The sequence below is a fragment of the Adiantum capillus-veneris genome, chromosome 3, assembly GCF_014529385.1.
Source record: "Adiantum capillus-veneris isolate H3 chromosome 3, ASM1452938v2, whole genome shotgun sequence".
NCBI classification, from domain to species: domain Eukaryota; kingdom Viridiplantae; phylum Streptophyta; class Polypodiopsida; order Polypodiales; family Pteridaceae; genus Adiantum; species Adiantum capillus-veneris.
Genome location: NC_140933.1, coordinates 137468792 through 137483725, shown reverse-complemented (window position 1 = coordinate 137483725; position 14934 = coordinate 137468792). Strand labels below are relative to the sequence as shown.

General features: G+C 46.0%; 1 protein-coding gene across 1 annotated transcript in view; it reads left to right on the top strand.

Annotated features, from left to right (window-relative positions):
• LOC147461795 (homocysteine S-methyltransferase 2-like) overlaps positions 1-14681 on the top strand; it is a 31754-nt gene extending 17073 nt beyond the window's left edge. The window contains exons 2-7 of the mRNA XM_086509249.1: positions 3375-3431; positions 4171-4382; positions 4495-4624; positions 4724-4927; positions 13579-13650; positions 14201-14681. Coding sequence (XP_086365375.1) covers positions 3375-3431; positions 4171-4382; positions 4495-4624; positions 4724-4927; positions 13579-13650; positions 14201-14341 — 816 coding nt within the window. The 3' untranslated portion in view covers positions 14342-14681. The remainder of the gene's footprint in view (positions 1-3374; positions 3432-4170; positions 4383-4494; positions 4625-4723; positions 4928-13578; positions 13651-14200) is intronic.
• Positions 14682-14934: the final 253 nt, after the last annotated feature.

Sequence of the window (14934 nt, the reverse complement as noted above, 5' to 3'; positions counted from 1 at the left end):
TTCAGTTCTGGATGTGGCCGCAATGTACAAAGAGGGTCGGATGACCTAGAAAGATACAATGGCAGCATCTCCTAAAATTTAGGGAACTGCTATTTTGGGACCTGAAAATGTGTTGACGTCATTACCTCCGGAATGACAAAGGGAACATTTTCTTGCTCTGCTGCAAAGTCAAATGACGCACCAGTTGAGATATTTTTAGCCGGGAATGTCCATAGTCGGAAAATGTGCCATGTGGCACTCTGTGAGCATTCTGCTACTCCTGGCCAGAGAGGGGGCGCCTAAAATGAGAGAGGAGGCTGATTTTTAGAATTTGTCACAGGTTAAGAGCTATGGAGTGCTTGCTTTCCCTCTTATGCACAGTGCGGTGCCAGGAGTGATGCCCTGCACGCTACGCACTGCTCTCTCTCCCCCCTTTGGCAGTATGTTATGCCCCACTAGTGGGCTCTTCATTTGACCAATGTAGTCACAGGTTAAGAGCTATGGAGTGCTTGCTTTCCCTCTTATGCACAGTGCGGTGCCAGGAGTGATGCCCTGCACGCTACGCACTGTTCTCTCTCCCCCCTTTGGCAGTATGTTATGCCCCACTAGTGGGCTCTTCATTTGACCAATGTACAGTTGTGTAGGTTCATGCGCGATTGCAGAGGCAAGAGCCTCTTGTACAGGTATTGGATTAGCTAGCGGCTAATCCCCCCGCAGGTACAGGTGAATTCGGAGAGGTTTCACGCCAGAAATCTCGTCCGATTCAAAGGGCAAGTAGCCCTACAGGTGCGGGAGCTCGAGGACTTGCTACGGATGCGACTGGCACGCGAAACGGAGCCCGAAACAGTGAATTACAGCCTGCTGTGTATTTTTGCAGGTTTAGGGTTTTGGCCCTAAACGGACCCTAATACCCCCAGGAGGTTCCGGGACGCAAGGGGATCGCTGTACAGGTGATCTGGCGCATTTTCAGGGCTGAAAACAGAGAATTCAGCGTGCTGCAGATTCTCACCAGGTTTTGCAAAGTGCCCGTATGCGTCGGGAAAATCATTTAATGCGTGGGAATACTGACCGTGAAGGGATCTAGTACAGTTATGTTGCCGAAATCAGGCCAGAACAGTCAAAATTCAGCCAAGGTTGTGCGGGGCAGCTTGGAAAGAACCACAGCGTTTATTCCCTCTTTTAAACAATAAAGAAATACCGAAAGGGGCGCCTGAGTTAGGGGCCAATCTGGTGTCGGTCTTCTCATACAGGTGCATTCTAGCATCTGTATCCCATTCCCCTCTCTTGTGTCACTATAGTGCAGGTATAATAGACGACTAATAATGGGTGAAAGCTAAATCAAGGTTTGAAGTAAAGTCTACCGCCCTTTTTGGATTGAATAGGCCGGTTTCAGGCCCTCACCACTAATTTAAAGGTTACAAGGGATGCCCAAAAGCAGAGCCCCAAAAGCTTTTAAAATCAAAAGCATCAGATCTCTCTCTCTCTCTCTTAGAGAGTCTTTTCTCTTTTTTTAAAATAAAAAAAAGCAAAATTCGCGTCGCTCATCATTTTCCAAAAAAATAAATAAATAAATAATTTTTTTAATAGCCTCCGCGATATCTGGAAATTAGGGTTTGTGGCAGAAATTAGGGTTTGTAGGAATTTTAGGGTTTCTGCTGTCCGCCACGTCATCACTTTGTGACACGAGGACATGGCAACTGTTAACTATGTCACGAGGACGTGGCAATTGCTAACCTTAGTTGTTGGTTTCTTTCCACACAGACGGGAAGTTGGTTGGCATTGGAATTCGTATAGTAAGAGGATGTCTAGGCTCAGTTCAAGGTCATGTAGGTCCCCCCGTCGCACTTAGCAAGTTGGTGGTTACTAGGAAGTGAACTCAATAAAGGCATGGTGCCAAGGTGGAGTCACCAAGGGAAACTATCCAACAGCTGGGCCACATTGCATTTTTGGATGTGGTCCCAATGGGGATAGATGGTCATCTTAGATGGTCAGATGACCAGTGGGAGTCCAACGGAAGCATCCCCTAAAATTTAGGGAATTGCTATTGTGGGCCACGAAATCTGTTCGCGTCATTACCTCCGGAATGACAAGGGGAACATTTTAGAACTCTGCTGCAAAGTCAACTGGGCAACCTGTCGGGATATTTTTAAACGGGAAGCCCAAAACGGGAAAATGCTTGTAAATGTGCCAAGTGGCACCTTTTGGTGTACTTGCCTCATGCAGAAAACTCGGCGTTCGATTTCTAGCTAAGAGAGAGGTCAATTGCAAGCTGTCACAGGTTAAGAGCTATTGACTGCAAGCTTTCCCTCTCATGTATAGTGTGGTGCAAGAAGTCATGTCCTGCACACTTCACACTGCTCTCTCTCTCCCCCCTACATGCAGTAATGTGATGCCCCACAAGAGGGCTCTTCATTTGACTCATGTACAACTGTGTGGTTATATGCGTTTTTGCTGAGGCAAGAGCCTCTCTGAGCAGGAACGGGAGCAGCTCACCGATGCCTGCTGCTCCAAAAGCCTGCACCGGTGAGGGTGATAACCTCACCGTACAGATGCGTTTTCAGTGCTGGTTATGTGCTGAAATTGGACTATTCTTCAGCCATAAGAACCATTGGGAATAGTGCCTCACTGCTAGAGGACAGTTCAAGGACTGTTTAGGGCTGAAAACAGGGCAAAAACCAGTAAATACAGCGTGCTGAATTTACTGTTTTTGGGCAGAAATCTGAGGGTTTATGTGAGTGGAAGTGAGTTCCAACAGGGGAATTGGTTTTGGGCAAGTTTTGGGGCTGTTATGTTGCCAAAATTTTGCGAGAACAGGTGGTATCTAGCTGGATACAGGCAAAACATTCCCAAGACTCTTCTTTGTGATTACCCTCTTAAAGAATAAAGAAATACCGAAAGGGGCGCCAATTTTGGGGCCTACAGGTTGTCGGCGTCTGCTCGGAGCTTTCTAGCTTCCGAGCCATGTGTGTTCTTAAGTGTTAATTCCCGTCGCAGGTTACCTTTCCAAAGTGATTTCTGTGTGTGTCTAAAGTAAAGAATTTTGGGTGAAAGCCAAAGCCTACCGCCCCATGGGCTGGTTTCACTCTCATACCATGTTGACCCTCAATGACCGAGCTTTGTTATGGTGTTACATAACTGAATGGAAAATACAAGATTACCAATGAAGTGTGTACTTGGGGTGAAGGTTGGGAGGACCTTGATGAGTGAACAATCGCATGACTTGCTCTGCCTCTTTCTATATGAGACACAGATCACTTACTTTGCGTGTGGGGTTTATCCACTTGACTAGGGTTTGCCTAGCAATAACAGTTTCAATAGGGGAAGTAATTGCCATGATTGTGAAGACTGATAACGTGTACAGATTCGTCTATAAAAAGGTGACTTTCTGGAAACAGGTGCATTGGGAGTTTTTGGAAGCTGGGGCGCAAATTATTATCACAGCATCTTATCAGGTACATTCATCCTCTGAGTATAAGGTTTGAGTTCTATGCAATCTTCTTGCCATTGCCTGTTGGAATTATCTTTTTGTCCACTTAAAATTCTGAACGGAATCTGGTGCATGGGGGTGCTTTGAATTATCTCTTTGAGCAGATATTCATGTTCTTCCTTAGCAATTTTTGGCAGTATCTGTCGGAGCAGACGTGTGGATTGACAGTTAGATAGTCTTCAAGGTCTTGGAATTTTTGTCTTGAGGTTCTCTGGAGTAGCATCGATCAGTCCTGTGTGATCTCAAGACATAGGATTGACCTAAATCCTCACACAGAGGTTTCATGCTATTACTTATGCTCACAGGTAATAGATGACTGAAAAAGAGAAGTCAGTTTACGGTGACTAGAATCTCGTAAGTTGTTGTAGGAAGAAGAGTGCATATTGACTGTTTTATATGCGGTTTGATTGTTCTATGTTTGCCGATATGAAAGAGAAATGCGTATCATCAGATTTGTTTGCAAGTTCTGAATAATCATACTCTTTGAGTGCTTCAGTTATGTGTGCAGCTCTCAAGCCATCACCTGTCCAAGTCTTTGCAAGGATTTAAATCTTCCTTTGCTGTCTGCCTTGAATTTGTGCATCATCTTGCTTCCATCTCTGTGCCTTCATGGCTGCCTAGGCACAAAGAATTTCTTATTTGATGAACCAAGTTTTCTTCTCGCGGTCACATGCGACTTATAGACACATTTACTGCACACCTAGGCAACCATTCCAGGGTTTTGCTCGAAGGGATTATCACTTTCTGAAGCTGAGGAATTATTGCGACGAAGTGTTCTGCTTGCTTTGGAGGCAAGGGATGCATTTTGGAAATATCGTCAAGGAGCAGTTATTAATGATGTGAAACTGCAGCCTGCTTTAGTGTCTGCATCAATAGGGAGCTACGGTGCCTTTCTAGCAGATGGCTCTGAGTACAGGTACTACTCAGGGTGACATTTGATTTTATTGACTATCCTTTTTTGCTGGGGTTGTCTCATTCTTTCTAAAGTAAGGGAAGGATTCATTGGTAAAGTTGCTATTTTTACGTAGTGGCAACTATGGTCCGGAGATCACTCTAGAGAGTCTTAAAGACTTTCATCGACGTCGTTTACAGATTTTGGTGGAAGCAAAACCTGATCTAATAGCTTTTGAAACAACACCAAACAGGCTCGAGACGCAGGTATATCCAAACTACAAGAGCAGTTACAAACATAAATAGAAGAGTAGCTATTTTTTACTAGTGAAAGTTGCTTTTATTGACTTTGGAGCTTGTATGCAGGCTTATGTTGATTTGCTGAGAGAAGAATCCATCGACATCCCAGCTTGGATTACCTTCAATTCTAAAGATGGAATTAATGTAGTGAGCGGAGACTCTTTTGAGGAATGTGTGAAGCTAGCAGCCTCATCACCAGGTGTTATTGCTGTTGGTATTAACTGTACCCCTCCACGATTCATCCATGGTTTGATTCTCGCTGCAAAGGAGGTAAAAAATTCTTTCTTTTGAACTAGTAATCTACTTTAGTGCTTAAGAGTTTTCTTGACAAACGAGAGATACATTATCAGGATCAAGGAGGGGTGGTAGTTTCACATTAGTTTGGTTAATTTTAGCTGCATTGCAGCATGGAGAAGGATTGCAGACATGTGGATTTAATATGGAAGCGATTGGACCAATTTGGGTAAAGTACTGTCAGAGAAGTAATCCTCGAATTAGCACCTGTAAACTAGTTCGTCTGCAGAGCCTCTTTCTATGGGCTGGGTGCTTGCTACTACTACTACATCGTTGTCCTCTTGTATCCTCTGACGATGAGTCAAATAAGTCAGGTTTATTCGGTAGTAGGGGTTGAAGACTTGAGGCTTTATCTTTGGACTAGTGGGTGCTTATTCGCCCGAAGCTCGAGCATCACCTTTTGTAGAAGCACCTGCAACCTCCATGTCTACAGTGGGATCGAGAACATCATCAAGCAAAGCTGACGATCTACTCACACTTCTGTTATTATTGTCCTGTTAGTGGACCTGTGTTCGTTGCTCCTTCTATGAGGAGCAAGAATAGCATCAATGTTAGGGCCAGCTCGAGAACCTGCCTGATCAGCTACAGTGACAGCATGCTCCTTCAATAATATTATGACATCTTGAATTGTGCGAAAGTTGAGGTAGATTACAATATTTCCAAATTCTTCAGTTTCTTCTGGAGGTTGTGTCTGTTTCAATGGAATTGTGGTGTAAATGCGAAAGATTTTTGGGGTATTGTCCCTGGAGAATGGGAAACAGGGTGTGAACCAATGCCCTTGGATAGGTATGGCATTCCTTTTCGGGATCATGGGGGGTTTCAAAGGCAGTTAAGTGTGGTGAGCGATAAGTTAGCCTCTAGGTGGGAGATAGTTAGATGACTGAAGCAAGTTTCGCAGTTCTGGGTCCCAGAAAAAGATACTTGGTCGCTGTCACACCCTGCTCGTGCATAGCGTATGGGTCTTCCAAGGCGATGCCTTACAGAAGTGGAATAAGTTTTATCTTCCAAGATAGTTAGGGTGATGTTAGCTTCTAGGTGGGAGATAGTAGATGACTGAAGCAAGTTTTGCAGTACCTGGGTTCCAGCAAAAGATACTTGGTCGCTGTCACACCCTGCTCGTGCATAGCATATGGTTCTTCCAAGGCGATGCCTTACAGAAGTGGGATAAGTTTTTATCTCCCAAGATAGTTAGGGTGATGTCAAAGGAGTATGTGAAACTAGTGACAAAAGCCTCTGAGGCCTAGGTGTTGATAAAATAGCACTCTATGGGCCATCCTTTTTGGTCCCCTTCGAGTTGGCAGGCCTTGCTTGACATCAAGCTACTGCCATGGCAGCCGTTCCTTACTCCACATCACCGCTCTTAGTTTGGTATGCAGTTTTAGAGCAAGCTTTTGGTGGGAGTGGCCATCTTTCAGAGGCTGCTGTCATCCTCTCCCCCTAAGCTTGCCAGGGCACTTTTTACTCTTTTTAGAGAGGGTTTTCCCCTGGCTTTTCAGTTTTCAGTTTTCCACATCGCCACTGGTGGTGGTCTTGGTTTTTGGTATGCAGTTTTTTTTTCCGAGAAAAAGATCCATTAGTTGAGAAAAGCTACCCATAAGGCTACAAACCACCTCTACTAGAGAGGGCTACATCAAAAGCATTGGGAGACTCTCCGAGTGAGTAAACAAAATATGTACAATGAGGCTAAATCACAAAATGGGAGAAGGAAAGAGCCACACAGGTGGCCGGTAGTGCCATGTGGGCACACCTTGGACAATGAAGAAGGGACCTGGGTGCCAGAGAGAGCCTCTCTGCGCTCCCGCATGCGGTCGAAGCTTCCTTGAAGTCTTTCGAATTGACCCCTGAGAGTATGGATCATCTCCAGCCAAAAGTCACAAACAGTCTCTGCCGGTGGTACAGGGCGAGCCTCGAAGTTGCGGAAGCAACGGGCCTGCCAAATGAACTGGAGTGTCAGGCCACAGACGAGCTCCCAACACACACACCTTTCTCTCACCGCACCACACCTGGGGGGTAAGCTCTATAGCAGGCTGAAGTGTAGGTCGACCCTCGTGGATCACTATCATCCTTCTGGTGAAAGATAGCTCAAACTGGAGCGCAGAGGGCACGTAAGGGTGGACGAGGCAACAGCACCCCAAGTGTACTGTCGCGTTGTGGAAAGAGCAAGCATCAGCGAGAACCCGAAGCCAAACTTGTTGTGCCATGGGGTAGTCCCACAGACAGCGACACTGACTCTCTAACGGATGGTCACAAGTTGCACAGGCTGCCGAAAGGCCACTATTCTAGTCAGCTCCCCACTGCTGTAGCTCTGTGTGTAATCAGCTAGTGGAACAAAGTGACTCGTCTCGGCTGTCTGGAATCCCACAACCGCTCCAAAAGCCTGACAAGAACTCGGCTGTGAGACCCTCCTCCTGCCAATGTAAGTGCTGCAGCAGGACGAGCCTCTCTCTGTGCTGCCAGTATGTGACACGCCAGTTGAACAGTGTATTGAAAGAAAGGGATCCCCGGGTGGTCGGATGAAGAGAAGGGGTCTCTCCAAAACCACTCTCCAGGGTCCCACTACACTCGTGCTAGAGGGCAGCTGTCCCAAGCCCAAAGCCTCCAGTGGCTTGTCTGAAGATCTGTTGGGTTAGGATCTGTGACACAGGCCCTCCCACAAATGCCCACTACTAGTATCCTCTGAAAACAACACTCTGCAACCTGTGGAGCCTCTATTGAGACTCTGCGTAGTCGACCCTTGCCGTGGGGGTACGAACTTTGAGCAAGCACGAACTGCGATGAGGACCTCCAGTTGCGTGAAGGTCCCCATCCATCTAGGAGTTGCTGTCTCTAGAGGGGTGAGCCACTCAGTTGGTAAAGCCTCTGTAATGTCCTGGCACGTGCTCTACACCCCCATCATGCCTCGTAGATGGATGCTCTGTACCTCCTCTGGCAAACTTGAAAATTGAAGCCAATCGCCGAGAGTGCGGGCTGGGCCCTCTGCCATGGCCCATGGGACCCCAAGAAACATGAGGCCTACTACCAACCAGGTGGCCTCTCTGAGTACAAACCATGGGGTTCGAAACAAGGGGTTGTCTCAAATGCTTCTCTGTGCAGGTGGGCTGGTGCTGCTCCAAGCCACTCCTTAGTTGCTTCCAGAACCGAAGCAGGCTCACAGCAAAACGATCCTCCAACCTCTTTCTTAGACAAACTCTGCGCATCTCTGTGAATATCCACTTGATGGAAGGGCCCCAAGGGCCTCCTGCATGAGGCACTCGAGCTCGAAGTCGGTGAAGCAACAACTCCTTCTAGGTCTCCTCCCCTAGAAGCAGTCCTTTGAGAACAAACTTCCCAAGAAGGGCTCTGATGTGCTGTGCTTGGTCAATGATCCCCATCCCCCCCTGAGAACAAGGTAGAGTGATGACCTGCTAGGCTACTTTGGCTCGGGCCAAGTGGGTGTCGCTCATCACCTTCACACAAAGTATCCATTCCGCTTCCGGTGATGACCATACACTGAGTTCTTGGTACTTAAGTCCACGAGGAACTTGGGTTCTTGAGTCCTTGGGTTCTGGAGGTTCTTGAGGTCTTTCTTTAGTTTGCAACCTGTGTTAGAGAAGGATCTTCTCTTACCCGAGCTCTACTCTTCCCTGCGCGCGCACCCCTTGGCGGCCTTGCGCTCACACCAAGGTTGCTTTTTCCCACCTCACGTCGATGGCCGGCCGCGAAGTGCACGGTCCGCTCTCAATGAGTGAAAAGAGGAACAAGGGGAGGCTGGACAAGCCCTTCTTTCTTGGGTTAACTGTCACTCTTCAAAAACATGATTAGGAATCAACACGCCCAAGTGGACTTGGGTTACGTGCGACCGCAACAAGCAAAACATTTCTGTGGTTCTTTCCTTGAGTGATACAGAAACACTGCCAAAGCTTTGATACCAATGTAAGGTGCAGTGGAAGTGAATGTTGAACTTTGCTCAAGATGAGTGCTCCAAAATGTGCTCGAGGGTTCCTTTTACTTACGGAAAGGAGAGCCTTCTGTTCTTTTAATGAGAGATTGTAAATGATCACGAACAAGTGGATGACACTGTGAATGAAGGTGTTGAGAGAGAGAGAGAGAGAGAGAGAGAGAGAGAGAGAGAGAGAGAGAAGAATACGACACCAGAATGTTGTCGAGCCCTCCTCCAAGGGCCCCACTCTCTATGGCGAGAGAGGTATATGCTATTGATTGCACAAATCTGGTACAATGGTCTAGATGCAATGGACTTGCGGACGATGTCAACGACAATGACGACGGCGACGAGACGGGCTGAAAACTGAAAACGCTAGGGGCTGAAATCTGCGAATCTGATATTTGCTGAATTCTGACATTGTGTCAGCGAGGACGGCGATGGTGATGGCGACGACGCGATGACGATGCGCTGAAAACGCAGATGCTGAAATCTGCAAACAGCGGGCTGAAATTGGAAACGCTGGCTGATATGACCGTGCGGCGAGGATCTGCTGCGGGTAGGTGAGATCTGCGAGGTTTGGGGCTGCTATTGCGGAGTGTAAGTGCTGAAAACTGAAAATGCTGAAGTGCTTGGGCTGAACCGTCGCCAGGAACTGCAAAACGCTAGGTGGTTGTAGCAAAAACGCTATGCTGATCTGCAATCTGCAATCTGAAAACGCTAGCTGTTGTAGTCTGAAAACGTTGGGTGATCTGCAATGTCCACAAATGCCAGGTTGGTCTTGATGGTTGAAAACGCTAGGGAGTTCTCCGGTCTTGCTGAGAAGGTGCATTGCAAGTGTAGGTACTTCTTCTGCCTCTTTTGCCAGAAAGTGCTAGCGCTAGTTTTCTTTTATAGAGATTAGCAAATTTGCCCTACCCAGTTTCGCAACAAAGTCACTTACTAATAATAAGTGAAAAATGGCTAAAAGAGGGAAAGTGGGTTCTGTGCACCGTAAAATGCTCATGATGGCTATCGACTGTAATGTTGATGATCATGCTGTGTGCAACCAGAGAATATGCAACTACTCGTGCCTGGACATGCACGGCCTGCGCATAGGCTCACAAAGGTGCCAAAACACTTCTTAAGCTGATCTGAACCCTGGACCTGAAGTAGCTTGTCCACATGCACATAGGGTTAGATGTGCACGTGACAATTTTGGAGTGCTTTGAGTAGTGCTCTCTAGAGAAAGACACGTCAAACTGTTGAATAAAGGCTAAAGCCTTGGGAGCATCTCGAAACCTTGAAAAGGTTTCAAACTTTTTAGCCTTGAATTCCTTGGTCTTTTTGCCCTTCTCCTTGAGAAAATCATATTGGTCGGCTCTGTAAAAGCGCTTCTTCTTTGAATAACACATATGGTCATCGGAGTCCGAACTCTGAGAAGAGGATGAATCCTCGTCAAAATTGTCAGAAAAATGTCAAGATCTGCGGTAGGGTCTGCTTTTCTTGGCCGCCTTCTTGTTCTTTCCAAATTTCTGGTTCTTTCTTCGTCTCTCGCCCTTCCTGTCCTCATATCTCGAATCAAAAGAGGCAGAGCTATCCAAACTGTTAGAAGAAGATGAGGACGAACTCGACAATCCTTCAAAGTGTACATGCTTCTTTTGTTTTCTTGCATTCGCAAAAGACGAATGACGGTCCAAATAATCAGGGTAGTCAGTTCCCTTGTTGCTTCGATTTCTTCTTCGCCCCCAAAAGTTGGTTGACTCGTCTTTCGACAACGTCATCAAGTTCATCTTCGGTAAGCATCCTTGGGACATGAGGTTTCTTGAGGGCTGACTTTAGTGGAGTATTAATGGCTTTCTGCCATTGAGTATGCACTTCATCGATCGGGTGTCGGGTCAAAAATTTGGCATACTATGGATCCTTCGCAAACTCGAGCATCTGCTTTGCGCAATCATCAATCTACTGTTGACGTTGCATCTCCATTAGTTGATACTCGATAAGCCGAGGTGGCCCGTATTCTTTATCTGCTGTTCCATTTGACATTTCTGTGCTGCCTCCTGTTCCAGAAGTGGCAGGAGGGTTCGTCTGATTCTTGCGACAATCATCACCAGAATCCATGTGCCATTGTGCTGCGAAAAGGGATCGGGTTTCTTGGCCGAAGAGAAATCTGTTGAGCTTTGATACCACTGTAAAACAGACTTGGACACCCCAAGTGGAGAATCTAGCACGACACACGAGAGAGAATCACTTTAAAAATACTTCACACTTAAATCACAATTCAATTGAGTCGACACAGCCCGGCGTAGTTCCGTGCCCAGTGAGATTGGCCCCAAAGATTGGCGCCCCTTTCGGTATTTCTTTTTATATTAATGCTTGAGCAAAGTACAATCCTCTCTACTCAACGACTCGTACACAACTCAGCCAGAGAGTGCCCCGGGAGTCTTATTTAAAGGCCCTTGGCCATGGAAAAGCAGTTACATGAAAAGCTTTCAACTCAAAAGCAATCTCTCCCAAAAAGCCGATGCCGGTTGGTGGAATTTATGGAAATCCGTACGCTGCCATGTCAGTACTGTCAATCGCGGTGATCCGTACAACCTGTCTGCCAGTGCTTTTTTATATTAATCTGATGTCCCGACCCTATAAGTTGTTCCAACTTATTAGTTTATTAGTTTGGGTCGAATCCATTTGGCATGCCACGTCATCAGTTTGTGACACAAACCCATCCTGTCCGCTCTGCATGCAGCCCTATCAACCCTTACTTGCCCGTCAGCTATCTGTCTGATCCTACCTGCTGCTCACGCTGCCCAACCTACTCACCCCCACCATCCACTACCCAACCTGTCCACCCCGTTCTTGCACTTTTGGGTCTGAGGGGAAGCGTCTAGGATACGGCTTGAAGTATTTTTCATTGGCTATCTCTCAAGTATTATGGCACCTTCTATGGTTATTTTAGAAGATCTACAACGCAAGATTGGTGATCAAATTTATGTTCTCTGTCAAAGAGGGGATGTTGGCCGCTTGGTGGGGTGTTCCTATGCTCGTGTCATCATCTGAGAGTGGATTTCTTGCACTAACTCGTTCGGACAAAGGCAAAGTAGAGGAAATCATCTTGCTTGGCAGATGTGCTTTCATTGCTTTTTTTTCATCAAAGGAACTTGCCTCTAGGGTCATTAGCCGCACTCCTCTCAGCTTTGGGGATAGATTAGTTTTTTGCATGTGTGGTATGAGGACTTTTCATTGGCTGCTTTTGAAGACAGATGCTAGGTTCCAAAGTATCCAGTAAAAATAGCTTTTCCAGAGCTACCAACACAATTTAGGTTACCGGACATGTTGAGGCAGATGGGCTCTATCTTTGGCATACCATTCATGCGCTCAGTGCAGATCGAGACATCTGTGCCATCTACAAAGGTGGCTACTATCCCTTCCACAGTTTTCGAGTGGAGAGGGATGTTGCACTCGCAGAGGATTGTGACAGTAGCAGCTAAGTGCTCAACAACATCACAGTGTAGAGCAGACACAGTGACAGAGATAGAGACAGAGACATGTAGGTAGACAGGAACAAGCATAGCCTATCCTTGTTAAGAGGAGGGTAGTGAGATAGAGGTTGGCAGAGGCAGAGCAACTCCTAGACAGACCTGCGGAGGAGAGGTTACCAGACCAGGATTGAGAGGAGGTTCCAGGGAAATTGGATAGAGAGATACAGGAGGGCCAGCAATGGCAGTTCAAGAGCAGCCTGTTGCCCCAGGATAGACCAGTCTAGCATGCTTTGGATCTCTTGGAGTTGCAGTCGTAGGTGTCTCTCACAGGGGGCCCTATTCAAGGGGCACAAGAGAGCGAGTCTACACAGTTTGCAGAGGATTTTGACTATTCTGTAGGCTTTGCATCTCCAATAGATGTCCCGCTTTTTGAGATCTTGCCACCTCGTTCTTCGCAATTGGTCCATGGAGATCTCTGTCGACATACTATTCCTGCAGTTATCAGGAAGACGTCATAGTTTCCTCAGCCCAGAGAGAGCCCTTCTGGATGAGGGAGGCTGTCTATGATATCTTATAGGAGCAATGGTTGGGGCCAATTACTTTATGGATATTAGGTAGTGTGCAGATTTGTTTGAGTCAGTTCTGAGGGGCCTTAGGGAAGCTCGTTGGGTCAAAGAGAGATGCATTTTGGTACCTTCCCTTGGCTTTTGAGGTGGATAGTGAGTGGTTGTGCCATAGATTCACATCCTTTTTTGGAGTTTACCATCAGGAAATGTTAGAATGGATGATTTTGGAGGCACGGCCCAGCGGTTTAACAGTCCCCTGGCTTTTGTGAGCTGATCGATACAGGAGATTTTTACAGTGAATCCTTTATACCAGTAAGATAAACAAAATTAGACTTGGTGGTTTTCGTTTTTACACCTGAGGTGGGGAGAGCTTTGGGCAGATTTTTGTAGACTTGATCACTATCCAAATAGCTACACTTCAACACCTGCTTAGTATCTTTATCCCCAGATGTTTGTTATGGGATTTTTCCCCATGACATCCGTCAGGAATTTTCCCATATTCCTTGTACATGGACCGATGGTTGATTTTTAGGTAATGCGAAGGGTCAAGCCTCACTTTTATTATGTGTGTGTGTGTGTGTGTGAGAGAGAGAGAGAGAGAGAGAGAGAGAGAGAGAGAGAGAGAGAGAGAGAGAGAGAGAGAGAGAGAGTCATATGTGTATCTGCATTACATCGTCCATGCAGGTGACAACAAAGCCTATTGTGATTTATCCAAACAGTGGAGAGACATGGGATGGTGACAAGAAAGAGTGGGTGGTGAGTGGACTTAATCTTGCTCAACAAATGTTTGTAGTTTGTGTGATACTTATGGACCAAAAATTGCTAAAAAATGGTTTTGCAAGTAGTACTCGTGTGGTCTTATCTGGAAAAGAAGGTGTTACCAAGTAGTTTTCTTGCTTTTAAGTGTTATTTGGGTTTTGTTTGTCATTGAGATCTGTACTTAGAACAAGCTAATCGCCTGAATACCTGTGGAATGTGTTATTGCTTTGTGCCTTGTATTTGTACATCTCTGTGCCTGGTAACCTTTGTGTCTGTGGCCGGCCTTGAGGTGAAGAATCAGTGGATGTAATAGCATAACATGGCAACCATGAAGCCGTTTCATTGTTTCATAATCAAATGGGGATTCATCCCTTATTTCTTGCATCTGTTTAGAGGCTAGGAATACTTGCAAATAGGGTGGCTGGACTCTTATGTTCTTTATATATGTAAGTTTGGATGAATGCAAAGTATCTTCTTTTGCTTGTACGAATCATCTCCCTCCTCTGTTTAGTTTCTCGCTTGGTAATCTGTTTCTTACCATTTGCAGCCGTCCACTGGCGTGTCGGATGTTGACTTCGTCTCTTATGTGTGGAAGTGGAAAGAAGCAGGCGCCTCACTGATAGGAGGTTGTTGCAGAACAACTCCCAAAACCATCAAGGGACTAACAGAGGCTTTGAAGAAACAGTAGGTGGAAGCTGATGGTCTATTATTAGATTAACAGGAAAACGATGCTGATGGTGACACAGAAGACATAGTATCTCACAGACAAATAGCATGTCATAATGGGAAAGTAATTACACATATCACGGACAAGCTGATCAGATGGCCCTGTCAAATATGCAGCAGGCCATTTTTTTTGTACATTTGACAATGCCACCATGCGTGTAGTTTCTCCAATGTGGTGAAATCGAGGTCACATACTACTTGAATTCCACTTACGATGCTTTGCTGTTGTACAACAACATAACAATTTTGCTAAAGTTATACAATTATCAAGGCTGGCTAATCGATCCTGAGTGTCAAAAGGATGTCTATCCAACTTTTATTTGTGAACTCCTTGTTTGCAACTATTAACAAGGTGAAAATTACTAATGGCCTACATAAGAAGTTAAGAGAGAGTGAGTGTGACCCACTACTCCATGACCCTGTTTATAGAAATAGGGAAACATATGTTACATGTCCTACGTATACATAAAGACGATGCTTATTTAATGTCGCTCTGACAAGAAATAGAAGAAAAAATGCCTTTAATCATGAGCGTGCATCTGGCACTAATCAACA